The sequence below is a fragment of the Seriola aureovittata genome, chromosome 20 (genome assembly GCF_021018895.1).
Source record: "Seriola aureovittata isolate HTS-2021-v1 ecotype China chromosome 20, ASM2101889v1, whole genome shotgun sequence".
NCBI classification, from domain to species: domain Eukaryota; kingdom Metazoa; phylum Chordata; class Actinopteri; order Carangiformes; family Carangidae; genus Seriola; species Seriola aureovittata.
Genome location: NC_079383.1, coordinates 6,526,184 through 6,541,138, shown reverse-complemented (window position 1 = coordinate 6,541,138; position 14,955 = coordinate 6,526,184). Strand labels below are relative to the sequence as shown.

Below are 14,955 nucleotides of genomic sequence, written 5' to 3'. Positions count from 1 at the left end.
CTCGGCTAGCCTGGATTGCTAACGGTAAAAACAAAAACCAAACAAACAAAAAATATAATGTTTTTTTGCTTATTACAGATGGAACAAGACAATACATTTCCAGACTATTTTTTTTCCTTTTTACTGCCAACAGGATTTACATTGAAATAACATTCCACCCACTTTAAAGCTACCTTTTACAATAAACAAGTACTGTAACAATTATTCTGTACATTTTTATTAATTTCACTTACATCCAAGTTACTCTACTGTGGTTGAATCTGTCACTCCACTGCATTATAAATTGCTGTTGCTGTATTCAGAGCAGTGGCCTACTGTACTGTAAAAATGCCCTTTTGCCTTAGTCCTTCAGTGTCATGTTTTGTAGGCTCGACCCTACAGCTGTCCAGCGTGCAGGCCCCTTGTGCCTTTTCTTGGTTCTTCTCTGTTCAGAGCCACTGTACTGTATGTACTTTGGGGGAGTGGCTAATTGTTGTGTGGGGCTGTCTAATTACAGTTAGCAATGGTTGGAATAGAGGCATGTTCCCCCGGGCAAAGGTATGTCAAAGGGCCGGTGGTGACGACTACTTGTGTTTTGATTTGGCTGGCGGTGCCCTGCACTCAGCCTCTAATTGCAACATGACATAGGATTCAAGTAGAGAAAAGACACAAGAGCAAACCTAAACACTCACAACATGGATGTTGTCTTCATGCAGCTACTCTGGGGAAGTCAAACTCCCTGCACCACTTTAACCTTTGACCCCGTCCGTGTATATTTATATCCCATGGTGCTTTGCGGTCAGGATGAGGTCAAGGTGGTAGTGCATTTAGAAAAAGATGTTGTATGGCATTATGAGCTCTGTACAGTCAACCAGTGCTTTTATTTCCCTGGTTTTATTTCTCTGTTTGCAAAGCATCACTGAGCAGCACATACCATATCACATTTAGTCTTGATTAGCAAAAAAATTATAAAATATCTTCAGAAATCTCATACATAGTTTAATATCATACCATTACGTACATTCTTGTCTTGTTTTGTTGTTTTCACATTATTGCTGAATACCATCCTCAGTATGTTGAGAACTGTCATGCACTTGCATGTTTTTCAAATGTTAATGATGCATTTAAACACTTCGAGTTCCACTCAAAGGTGAACACGACCAAGAATAACGGAACAGTGGATATAGCAGGTATTGAGCAATAAATGGAGTATAAGGATTCACAAGTCTCAGCTGTTGATTTTGACCCCGCTTCTCTCTTTTCAGCGTCTCTCTTCTCATTGACCTCTGACACCGCAGTCATTAACACGCAGCCTCGTGGGCCTGTTTCTGTGCTGTGCTGTAGGCAGGAGGGGCATATTTTGGAGCCCTGGCTTTGCTCCAAGTTGCCAGAGGCTTTTATCTCAGCAGTCCACAATGGAAGACAGGCCCAGAGCCTCGGCATAATTCTCCCCAGGTGTTTCCCAGCACAAAACATCTTTTACCATCCCAGCTGCTCTCACTAAAGCCCTGCCTGTCTGTTTCTGGATGCTTCTTGGTGTTCCCTTGTTGAGTTGACATCAGTTTCTCACTTGCCTTCTCTGGGGCTTGTGAACTCGCTCTTTTTGGAAAGACAGGTTAATGTTGCACATAATAGAAGTTGCACTGGCAAGTAGATATAGATGATCATTGGACTCATATTGTGTTATAAGTGCTCTTCAGTGTTGTTTTTCTCATCTTTTAAACCCATGTGCTTGTTGGGACCTGTTTTGCATTCAGAGGCACACCTACTGTACAATAGGTAATCATTGTCTTCTCTTGTTTCCATGCGCATTTACTGTTGAATGTATCTGTCATGATGCTTATGCCCTCCTCTGAAATAGTCCAAAGTGTCCTGGTTGTGCTGCCCTGATGGGGGGGTGGGGTTGAACACTGTGTCTCCACAGCCTATTTGTGTGCAGACGGGTGGCTCTCAGACATGGACTAATTAGAGCTGACTCTAGGCAAGGTTCAACCGTTCAGTGTTGGTCTTAGGGTGACACATGAGGTAATACATGTCAACTTGAGTCAGGGCAAGGCTTGATCTCTTTTTCTCTGTCAAGCCTTCCCAAACACACACACACACACACACACACACACACACACACACACACACACACACACACACACACCTCAACTGAGGCCTTTCCTGACTTGGCACCCAGGTTTAGTGCTGTCCCCTGCCTGTTTTGCAGGTTCAAAAACTGAAAACTTATTTGAGGATTATTCACCAAAATGCAAAAGTGTTGTTCATGTGTCTTCTGGCCTAGCTCACTTTAATTGCTAAAATGCTACAAACATTAACATATAACAGACAGTTAGAACTTGCAGCTCAGTTGTTGGGAAGTTTTCAGACAGTGGGAGTGAGATCATTACACTGATCACACTGCAGTATCCATAACTGCAGCTACTGAAAATGTAATACCAGCAGTATAATAACTTGCTATGAGCAGCAGTGCAATGACTGGCCCAACAAATTAGGAGGTTGGAATTAGTCGTCACTTTAAGATAAGGATAGATACCTGTCAGGCAGAGGAGTGGGCCAAAAACCTGAGGATGTAGTGGCTGACGCAGAACAGGATGCTTGTTATCCTGTCTGAAGTTGCAGTGGTCTCACATGTATTAGTGTCAGAAATGCATTTAGCTTGTGAGAGAAATCAAGTCCTCTTGAATGTAGCTTTCTCCACCCACCTAGAGGCACACAGCAAGGAATCTGTTGACTGTCCATCTGAAGCTGTGCAGCGAGATGTTGATGGATGGTTACACAGAGAAAGTTTCAAGCACCACTGCTTGGTTTCCCATGGGACAAGCCTTAGCACATGAATGTTTATGCTAAGGTACATGTAAAGGGTCCATAGATCTAGTTTTTAACACACACAGTCATACACATTCGCTTAACAAGTTGCAGCCTGTTTCATTTCTCCCATGTTTTCACTGCCATTCTCCCATTCTGCTCTTCAACGTGTAGTGTTCCTGCTGAGTGCATCAGGATTTTACCTCTGGGCTCAGGCATCTCAGTGCGCTCCCCTGCCAAACATCCTAACCAACCTCACCCACCTCACAAGAACCCCCCTCAGCTGTCTTTGCAATGTGTATAAAGGCTCAAAAACCAGCCTGCAGGAAATCGGTTCAACCAATTACAGACTCCAAAGAAAAATCCAGATGCTTTCTCCAGTATGTTCTCTGTCTTGCAGTGAGCTGTGTGCTTTGGCTGCAGGACTGATAACAAGGCGAGACAGTGCTGGAATGGTGTCAAGTACTGTGGTGTCCCGTCCCAACCATAGAGAGAACAATGTGGTTTGAGTAATTTTTCTCAAACCATTCTCTGGGATTTCGAAGGTTTTACTCTTTCCAGGGTGACATTTTAGACATACACATTATGTATTGTTGGTTTTTTGCTCAATGTTTCCTTTTTTTTTCCATGTGACATTTTTAGAGATGGCTTAAATTTAGCACAATCCCCCTTGACACTAATTGCACCAGACACCTTCAGTAACCATGTGGTTTTGTGGGCTTCAAATTAAAAGCTTTTCACATTTGGTTTGATTCAGCGCTTGACTGATTTTGTGGCCAGTAATGATATTGTTATTTGAGTGTAAAGGAAAAAAAATAATGTTTTTTGTTTTTTTTTTACTTACATAACATTTTTGCAAAGAACTCACCAAATTTGTTTGTTAAAGAGTTGGAACAAAGTTATGCTGGATATTCTATAATGTTAACATAAGAAATATCGCAGTAGTAAATATAGCAGTAGATGCTGGAGAGTAAAACTTGCTGAAAATGAAATTATAATAGTTGTAGTTTATTTCCTGGTCTATTTCCAGGTCTTTTATGTACTGCATGTACAGTATATCTGCCAAAATTCATACTGACATGATGTCTGTGATGAAATGTAAGCCAGTATTATGTTCTTGCCAATTTTTAATAGTAAGAATGGAATGGTTTCCTGTTGCACACATGGACATGCCAGGTGTTGCTTGTGTCCTGATGACAAATGTTTATTTGATTTCCTGAGTCAAACCTTGGCGCTGATAATAATAATTTTCCCAGTGTCTGAACTCAGTTTACTCCCTGCACCGCGTGAGCGTGGACTCAGTGGGGTGTGTGTCAAGCTGTTTAATCATACAAGGGGGGAATTTACTCTGCCAGACTCTATAAGTGTATGGGACCAAATAGATTGCATCTGTAATTTAAGATTTACATTTATGCCACTTTACCCAGCGTGTGTGAGTGGGTGAGCAAGATGAGACATGACCCTCTGTGAAGCCTTGTCCTGTCTGTAGCTAATGATCAGGTTTCATCAACCCTGGGCAACTCAAGGAGTTGTAAATAATTTGGATTTAAAGCATTATTTTCAGATGGTTACTCTTTATCTTTTAAACTGGCATGTGGGAGAAATCAGCCTGTGCATGAACAGAGTGAACTAACTCATATTCCTTTGTCTCTTTTCTGCAGGGTGACATCCAACAACTTCTGATCGTGGCTGATCCCAAAGCGGCATATGACTACTGTGAACATTACAGCCCAGACTGTGACACTCCCCACGGTGATTCCCTGCAGGCCCAGGAGCCAGAGGAAGAGGTCAGCCAACCAGGGAGGGTGGGGTGGAGGGTGGAGATTCTACAGAGCACCAATTGAGGTGCTGCTAAGAGGAGGATGATGATTGATGAGCTTCACAGTTGATGTCGTCAGGTTTTATTTGCACATGATAAGTGTGTGTCCTCATGTTTAGTCTCAGTTAGGAGGCAGTTGGTTTAAAGGGTTTTAATGTATTAAAACAGATAAATGGCTGTAGTGTTTTGGTAAATAAGTTATTAGATATTGAGACATTTTTTAAGAAGGCCAGGCTTTTACCTGGGTATGTTTCAGAAATCCACATCAGGTTTTACAGTGGAAATTCCGAATGATCCTGGTTCACCTGTACATGTTGTAACAAGAGAATAATTCACAGTTGTTGAAATATTATATAAATAGGGAGAATTTCCATAAAATAGATATCAGGTATTATAAGTACAGACTTGTGTGAGTGTCTGCTTATTATACTGAGTTCTAGCAAGACAGTAACACAGACATGTACATCTACATTAATTTATCCACAAATGTAGACAACACAACATAAGCTGCACAACATTATTTCAGCATATACTTGGAGGGATACTGTATTGTCCACATCCGGCCACACCCCAATCACTGATTCAGGTGTCTTCCATCAGGTAGGTAGGTAAATGTAAACTGTCTGCAGTAATGCTCTGGACTGGAGGTGTGGCCAGATGAGTAGTGCAGAGAGTAGAGAGTGTAGAGAGAAGAGATGGTAGTGTGAATGCTCAGGGATGCGATTCTCACTGATTGAATGGTCATGACACAACAGTGTAAAATGTTCATTTTGAAATTATATTGAAAGGAGCTGATAGGGATACCTATTCTGTCTGTCTAATCTCTTCCTCTGTCCCTAAATTGCCTTTTTAAAACTTAAGGATGCAATATAAAAATCTATTAACCCCATCTGCTTACTTACAATTCTCATTTTTGCAAGCACCAGCCAAGGACACAGTCTGTAGCTTTATAATCAATTTTAACCACTCACCTACTTAAACACAACTGCATTAGAGTTAAGCGCTACAAGTTAACCCTTCTTTTATATTTGCCCATAAATCACTGAGATGATTGTAAGGGGCAGGGTGAAACAGTCATGGACACTGACCAGCTGTAAAATAGTCCCTTTCTAAAGGTGCAGTGTGGTGCCTGAAGCTACGTCAGTGCCAATTTAACTGAGATCCAACTATGTTGAATTAATTTGATAATTTGGAACACACATGCTGCCAGATACCATAACTATCATTTCTAACCAGCTAAGCGTGATATCATGTTCAGACTTCACTTCCAAGTTGCAGCATGAAGTGATAAACTCTCATGACGAGAAGCCATTAATTATATTGTATAGCTTTGTTTTTTACCTGGTAGAGAACTACACAACTGAAAGAAGCTACACTTTCTTTAAATCAGAAACCTTTCATTTTTACTGAAGTGTATAATTAACATGCTTGCACTGAGAAAGTTCCATTACGATATCCCTGAAATGCAGCTGGTGATTATTTCTTTGAGGTCTCCCTGTTGTTTTCCTTTGTTTTACGAGCTTTTGAAAATCCCATCTGCTTTTACATGTTTGCAGTCAAAGACCCACATGGCTTGTTTCAGCATTTGTTTACTTGTTTGTTCACCATATTAAAACCATTATCCAATTTAGTTGCTATTGGTTTGGAGGTAATGATGATTTTGTTCATTATCATTATCATTATCATTATCAATGAGCCATAATATATTATAAATTATACATTATAATACATTATCGCATTACATCTTGTGGCATTTCATATGATGCTATGTGTATAATATTAATGCTGCACTGATTATTCAGTGTCTAACCATTCTTGACCATTTTTTTTTTTTTTTTTTTAAATGATACTGTTACCACAACGCTTTATTCTAATATTGTTTGCCATAAATAATGATGTAAAATAATCTGTTCAAACTTCATCTGTTTGAACATGCAGCATGCTCAGGATGATAACATATGTATCATCTTGCTGAAAGAGCTCTCTGCATCCTTGATGCTAATGCTAACACAAAGACCTCTCTTCCTTCTCTCTCTCTCCCTCTCTCTCTCTCTCTCTGAACCTCTCCAGTACACTACTGATGATTTAGATTACTCTCAGTTCTATGATTACTCTGAGGGAGCAACAGACATCATTCCCACCGATGAGTATTCTGAACCACAGGTAAATGAAAAAAGGAAAAGAAAAGAAAAAAAACATGTGTTTCCTGTGATGTCTCTGTTTTTCGGTCATCCATCCCATCCATCAGTTTGTCTTGTGTGTTGTCTGTGTCTCAGCGTTATGTTTATATGCACACCAGTACTCCAGTTTCTGGGAGTAATCAGCTTCATGATCATATTCTCTCCAAATTTCTCAAATGGTTTCTCCAAAGGTAGCCAGAAATTTGATATGCAACACTAGATTGAAAGATTGAGCAACAATAAAAGTGTCCTGACCTGGTGATGCTGTCTCTAATAATGACCTTCACAATAAGGCAGCACAGGTGGACTTGAGTGTGCATGTAAACATACTCGGTTTGGCAGCCCTCCTTGTGTCTGTTTTAAGAGGCTGCTGCCTTGTCTCGCTGGGAATGCCATCTGCTTTGAGTGTGTTTTTGCATTTCAGCATGTCTTTAAAGGTTTTGTGTACATTATTCTCATAATGAATCATCAACAATATTACACTTTACATTTTGGAAAATGCAGCAAAAGCAAGCTAACCTCCATTGCTATTTCATTGCACTGCAGTAGCTCTAAAGTGTTGCTGAAAGGCAAATCCTCTGTGTTTTGTTTTTGCATCAGTCCCAGATTCATAAGTATGTATGTCCCAAAAATGCTTCTGTGTGTCACATGAAAGGCCCAGTCCTCAACTGTTGTACAACACCCTTTCCACCCAACTGTCATATAATCTGAAGGCAGTGTTAAAATGGCCATCATTCCACTTGCAGCCCCTGTAGTTGGTGTACACCGTGACCGTGTGAAAGGATACTGTGCAGACCAAGTACTGTATGCGGGCTGCTACCGGAAAGTGGAGCACATGTGCTCTGACAGTTGGGATTTGATAAAGACTCTGTGCAAAAGTTGCAGACTGTGCCTTTAAGTAATTTCCACTTTTGAATGTTCCACGTTTGTCTTGGTGTTCTTTGTCGCCGCAAGATCTTCCAGAGAAAGAAACGTAGTGTCTCCATGAAAAAGAAGAGGACCAGAAAGTCCCTCAGTAAATTTAAGGCCAAGTCCTTAAAGTTCTTGGCTAACAAAAAATCACCAGCTAAAAAGTTTGCCGCTGAGAGGAAACGACAGATGCCTGGCTACCAGGCCACAGCGCCGGCACGACCAAGAGGCAATTTTAGGGTAAACGTCAAGTTAAGAAAAGACCAAATCCCATCAAGATCTTCCTACCCTGAATTCTGAAGGGAAAATCTCTGATGGCAGACTCAGAGCTCCCTAACCTCTCTTATGTAGATGTAGCACAGTCTGTAGCTAGCTTGAGAGGACCCCTAGCAAATAACCTCAGTTTTAGCCTTTGTGTTAACCCTCGCTTTATTCTTCTTTCCTTTTTTCGACATGACTCAGCTAAACAATGTAGAAGGAGATTACAATACAGACATTGACTACGGAACTGTAGATGGTACTCAAACTCAGTCCCCCTTTGCCACGAGTGGACCCTATGAGGTAATTTTTCATCTTCATTCTCATCTACTGTTAAAAGCCAGTGTTAGGTGTTTTGGGAAATGTGAGCAAGGAAGATTTTACCCAAGAAAGCATCTGGTATGAAAAGACAAAGACACAACCATTCAAACGAATGAATGTGTCTTTTGATTTATTGAGACTTTGCTGTGGACTGGGAGTTTTTTTTTAAATGTTTGAAAGCTACAACCCACTCGCTCCACTGCATACACCATGTGGATTCTAGGGATGCATTGCATTCTTAGAAAGTAATGCGGTCGTTTGTAGCTTTTTGTCGACATTCAATTTTGGCTGAGGCTGCAGATTTTGTTAGTTTCCAGCATGTGAGCAAGTTAACCTCAATCAGTGTGTGACACATTAGTGTTCAGCTGAAGCAACGGCAGTTACTTTAAAGATAAAACACTGTAGGCTGTCTGGATGGATCATAATAGAACTAAGAAATGAACAGTAACAGTGAACTGTACCCCATTTATTAAAAAGAAGCAAGTATTGTTCTGGAAATGTGTGGCTTTGAAATTCACTGTCGCCGTCTAATTAATAGAAACCACTAAGGATTTTAGTGAAATAACGTGGTCCTTCACCAGGAGCTAGAAATATGTTTTAGAGCCAGTGTATTTTGCCTCAGTCACACCGGCTTGTCTGCCTTTATTACCCACACAAAGAGCGGAGAGTTGACAAGACCTGCAGCCTCATCCAGGATTAAAAGAAGCTGACGATGGCAGAGCCTCTCTCAGCCAAGTCCATTAACAGCAAATGATTCTGGAGATTATCTGTTCAACAATATATGCCCTGTTCATCCATAGGCCTGGTTTTGATCACTAGTTCTGCTAATTACCACTAAACGAACTATGATCAACAAATCTCCTCACAGCCAGCTATGAACATGCATCATCTACCGCAGCATTTGACAAAGTGGATGTGATTATACAGGCACTTTTAAATATATAATTGGGCGAGATGGAGTGCTGCCAATAATAACTGTGTAATTGCATCCATTTTGTAGCTAAAGCAGTGATCACAGTTTGGAATGAAAAAAAAAAAGAAATTGTAGCAAGTGATGGCGGTTGTAGTACTTGACCCACATACAGAGTGCATCAGGAAAACACACAGGAGGCTCCAAACATCAAAATGGATTTGTTGACCAACAAATTAAAATTTTACTTGTCTGTATCTTGATGCACTCTGTACATCTGCAGTTACTCCAATCTGATGATTGGTTTGCTGTTGATGCAAATTGCTGCTAGTGTCATTTCAGACGTTTATTTCAGCCTTTCTTTACTGACTGTTTACTGTATACATCCTGTATAACTGTATGAGGAGAAAGAAAAGAAGGCTGAGGTAAAATCATGTCTACTTGACAAGTATGAATAACAAACTTTTGATTGTAAGAGTCAGTAATTACAGTAACACTGTATTTATTCCTCCTGAGGTGTGCTGTAGGTTTGTGTTGGATTGTTAAGGCAGATACTTAATTAGTAACATGATTCATTGCTTGGATTTTAATGTTATCAATTCAAATATTCAGATTACATTAATTCAAACTACAATCACACAACAGTATTGGACCATTAACTTCATTCATCTAAGATAACATGGAATAAATAAGGTGTTACTGTTGCTTTTTAAAAAAATTTTTTTGCTGAATTTATTTGCAGTCTGCTTTAATAACATGTTAAAGTAGACTGTTTGCCTCAATTGCTTAACTAACATCCTTATTTCCTTGGTTGCCCACCATCACTTCCCCCTTCTTTGCTTGGGTAACACCTGAAAGGCTGTGGAGGAGGATGTTGTCGGTGCTAATGGCTACGAGGCCGCTCCCATTGCTCCGGAGCCCACCGCTGTCCCAGAAATGGTGGACAACTTGGACACTGGTGCGGAAGCATATGACTTTAAGGAATATGACCTAAAGGAGTATGACTTGGGGGAGGTTGACAACAGGTTGTATGATTACGGGGCATATGATGAGTATGGCACTGCCCCCCCCAAACCCACGGCAGCCTACGATGATGAGGTGGGGCCTGGGGTTGCTGCTGAAACCGACGTTTCTGAGAGCACCGTAAGTATCACGCCCTGACCTGGCGACTGACGGGTGTGTGCATGAACGGCACGCGTTAGGGACTCACTCTGTCTTCCAGTGCACGTCTTCCTAGATGGTTGCTTGGCATGGGAAATATGTCATTGACATATTGAGTGTGGAGCCAGTAAATGCATTATGTGTGATTGGTGATTTAATGATTGACAGCTGTTACAGGGACCATGCATGCACCTGTGTTTTGGTAGCTCCCATTCCGGCAGACTGCACAGTGTGTGCACAAACACAGAAATTATTGACACTCACATATTATTTTGTTCTTATCTCTAAACGCACAGCCTTCAATCAGTGTGTGTCAGCCCAACCTGCACCCCGCCCAAACATACCCAACAAAGTACCTGCCGCCCCCTCCCACCCACTCAGCTTTCAGCCATTTTAACTAGCAGCCTGTCTGTGACATGTCATTTTCATATCATACAATTAGCCCACAACTCAGAGGAAGCTGTCTCCACAGTGCACACTCAGTGTAACTCACTCCCTTTCATACCCAAACTTTTGAACTCTGCCTTCACTTACCAGCAGTCACAGCTTGTCACAGGTTGTCAGCTGGTTAGTATAAATATTTAACATGTACCACTCTCTTTACTTTGTCTCCATGTTTAACTCTTGTTTAAATTTACCCTCTGTCAGAACATCATCACATACCATGTTGTGATTGTGTGCCTTTGGGTATTGTTAAATTTTAGCACCCCTCTACACATACACCCACCCGGCCTCCTAATCCTTCTTATTTCACCCCACCTCCTCCACCTCCACTCTTAAAGCACACCTAAACACATGAGACGGACGGACCAATTCACGACCTCTAATGAAACCACAGTCATGTTCAGCTATTTATTTAAATCTTAACATTTGCAATGTTGCCCAAAGAATAGAAAGGAAGACACTTCACATGAATGTGGGAGTGAACATTATTATTATTACTATGTCTCTTATTATAAATGTATCTAGTTGCATTATTTTGTGGGTTTGCATGACAGTAATAACCTGTTGGTGTTATTGTTTTATTTGGTCACTGTTAGCCACACTGCACAATGGCAATGCAATGACAGCACTGCTCCATTTCAAGCACACAGAGTAGAGGTCTATTCCTTCTCAGTACGACTAACATTTTGCCTGTTTTGTACCACAATGTCATCTCACTGTGTGTTATTCTTTACTCACTTTCTGCCTCTGACATAGCTGCAGTAGCTACAACTGAATGTAAGATGTTGATTGATTGAGTAAAATTTGTTCAAGCATTCACACACATTCTTTTCACCGGCTGAACTGCCTCCTCCAGTCATCATTGCTCATCATTGCTATTCATTCACCTGTGAACTATAACTGCTGTGTGAAGAATGTCACCTCTGTGCTCACTTTGTAACTGCAGGTTGCTGGTGCTGGAGGAGCCTTCGGCCAGAAGGGAGAAAAGGGCGAGCCGGCTGTGATTGAACCTGTAAGGCCCTTAAAGTCAATGCTGATATACTAAAGTGATATAATCATGTCATTTTAGTTCATGTTATTATCAAAAAATTGTTTTTACAGAATGAGTTGATCCAAAGGAAATTAAGTCAGCTGCTGAACTACACTTTTACAGCTTTTGTTCTTTACTCTGAATTTGTTGACTCATCCTGAACTTGACTGTAGGGCAGCATTTGTGGTGTGAAACAGTGTTTGTTTTTTAAAGGGCATGCTGATTGAAGGACCGCCAGGACCTCCTGGCCCAGCTGTGAGTATATTGATTTAATAGTCAGTGTTTTGCACCTGAGCATAATTATACGCCATTGTAGTCAGAGTTTAATGAGCCGCCGTGCTGCTGCTCTGCTGACTTAGCTTTGTCTTTTTAGGGCCTTCCAGGTCCCTCAGGCCTACAAGGACCCCCCGGGCCTTCTGGAGATCCTGGTGACAGGGTGAGTTGTTATTTATGTCTTTGAATCTGAGATCCCAAAAAAACACTCAAGAAGTAGGTAAAACAAGTGACTACAAAGAATGTGGCAACTGAGTTGTATTAGTGCTATGGCTAATACTTCTGTATATACATAGTATGGCCTCATGGGAACTTTACCTCAGTTAATTTCATAGGAATAATGCTGCGTATGTTGTAGAATAAAGATGAATAATCCAACATCCTTGAAGGAATGCACCAACCTGCTGGTCCGCTAACTAGTTAAGTCATCAAATGTCAAATTATATTTCTGTAAGTTATATGTCAAACTTACTAATCTTCTACACAGAACTCCCTCACTCAGCTGCATGTTGTAATAAATGATGATGACATTCCAGTTAATATTTTTGGTCTCTTGAGTTCATTCCAGTAGCTTACTGCCCATGCTAGCATGCGACACCACAGCCAATGATCTATGAAATCATATGCTGCTGCAGTAAAGAACCATTTTACCATGTCAAACAAAGCATAACAGTTCAAACATTACAAATCAGTGTGGGAAGAATATTAAACAGTGGTAACCATAGCAACAATATTTATGCTTCACATGATGTGGTGAAGCTGTAAAACCATGGTTTAAAATGATTTCAGACAAACCCTGGTAGTTTATATAATAAGGCCTGAAAAGTGTGGCATGTGAGTCAGTTTTGATAAGTGAGGACAAACTGGGTTCCCCTTCATAAAAAGTAAATATGTTAATGCTTTGCCCTTTGCATTTTCTCTGTTCCACAGACATGCAACTCACACACACACACACACACACACACACACACACACACACACACACACACACACACAAATGTGGGCACCAGAATTCATGGAAAAGGATGTTGGTTTTGGACTGCAGACAGTAGTGTGGTGTACAGATGGACAGGCCCAGTCTATGTGTGCTGGAGGAGGAGGAGCACATGCTAATGAAACCAACAAACAGCACACCTCCAGCATTTACTGCTCCAGCTGTGTGGTGTATGTTTGTGTGTTTGTGTGTGTGTGTGTGTGTGTGTGTGTGTGTGTGTGTGTGTGTGTGTGTGTGTGTGGGTGGGTGGGTGTGGGCATGTTTGGCTGTGTTTGTGTTTCCCTCCATATTACTGCTGCTGTTAACGGCATAGGTAACAGCACAATTTAAGATTTGAAACCGAAAGAACTCAGGATCAGGTGCATTTTTTCACAGCATATTGATACATATGTTTGTCTGCACTGATTTCCAGTGATTTACACAATTATAGATTCTTAAAATTGAACAAAGATGCAAATGTTATTTCCTTGAAAACACAACAACTGCATATGTTGGACATGAAGAAGGAGTTATTAATTTAGCTTTTCCAGTCTACTGACATTTAGATATGATAACATGTACTGTACATTACATTCATACAAGCATCTATCTGAACTACTTTGATCTTTATATGGTCTTTAAAATATTCTGTTTTCTTCCCAGTTAATGGTAAAGGTTGTTGATTTTATGACTCAGGTGGTATCTCTTCTGTGTTGCAGGGTCCTCCTGGTCGTGCTGGTCTGCCTGGTGCTGATGGTTTGCCAGGGCCCCCTGGTACTATGCTGATGCTGCCAGTAAGTGCTCAGAATAACACAACAGAACCTTTTATTATGTAATTCAATAACCAGACCGATTTTTAGGGTATTTAACAGTGATGATAAACAGAATGAATAATGTTTTAACTTCTATGTGTTTGTGCGTGTTTGACAGTTCCGTTTTGGTGGGGATGGTGAGAAGGGTCCAGTGGTGTCGGCACAAGAAGCCCAAGCCCAGGCCATCCTCTCCCAGGCCAGAGTAAGTAGACAAGGATATTAAACAAGCCACTGGGAAGCCAAACCCCCACCCCTGCCCTTCTCCCTGCACACACAGCTGTAGGGGGAGAGGAGGGCAAGGATGAGAGAGACAGGGAAGGGGAGGGGGGTACACTGCGTTTCGTTGGCCTTGCAAGGCTAAAAGGAGACATGCCGAGCAGGCTGGAGAGCAACAACATAAAAAGGCCACTTTGAACAGATGGACAGACAGGAGAGACTGTTAAAAATACTTTAGGGGCTCTCAACCTGCGGGTGGGCTAAACCAACAGGTGTAGAAAATGTCTGTGTGTGTAAATGGGAGAGGAGGGGGGCTGTTAGAAGAGAGGAAAAGACAAAATCTAGACTTGGTATTTAGGAGAACTGTTGGCTTCTGCATAATGTCCCACATTAATTACACCCTCAGTGAACCAAGAGATGAAATGTGGAAATATGCATTTGGGTTTACTGCATCAGAAGACAATACAACAAAATAAAGTTCAGAGAATATATACAGCAAGGAGATTCACCAGCAGGATCATATACATTATGCAAAATGGGATTATGGTATAATAATAATGTAAAATATGTCTGAGGTCAAATACCAGTTCCAAAAAATATACAGCTGCTCTTATAAAATAATGGTTACCTCTGAAGTAAAACAGAAGACACCCCAGAACAGTGAACATGTATTTTATTGATTTGATTTAAATTTGATTTAATTCTGTTATATACGCCAATCAGTTCAGCACAGGACATGGACATGCAAAGATAAAATAAAACAAAGTACACTTAGTATGTGCTTTACATGCAGTATATAGTATGCATATTTTCTTTTTCAAAAATGGATATACTATACATTTTCTGAATGGAGTTTTTT

At 40.8% G+C, this 14,955-nt stretch overlaps 1 protein-coding gene across 2 annotated transcripts in view; it reads left to right on the top strand.

Annotated features, from left to right (window-relative positions):
• Positions 1-14,955, top strand: part of col11a1a (collagen, type XI, alpha 1a) — an 80,175-nt gene that overhangs the window by 12,646 nt on the left and 52,574 nt on the right. Inside the window, exons 5-13 of one of the 2 annotated variants that reach the window (XM_056364762.1) lie at positions 4,452-4,577; positions 6,680-6,772; positions 8,161-8,259; positions 10,046-10,330; positions 11,739-11,804; positions 12,036-12,077; positions 12,196-12,258; positions 13,788-13,862; positions 13,999-14,082. In XM_056364762.1, coding sequence (XP_056220737.1) covers positions 4,452-4,577; positions 6,680-6,772; positions 8,161-8,259; positions 10,046-10,330; positions 11,739-11,804; positions 12,036-12,077; positions 12,196-12,258; positions 13,788-13,862; positions 13,999-14,082 — 933 coding nt within the window. The remainder of the gene's footprint in view (positions 1-4,451; positions 4,578-6,679; positions 6,773-8,160; positions 8,260-10,045; positions 10,331-11,738; positions 11,805-12,035; positions 12,078-12,195; positions 12,259-13,787; positions 13,863-13,998; positions 14,083-14,955) is intronic. The other variant, XM_056364763.1, reaches the window with a different exon arrangement.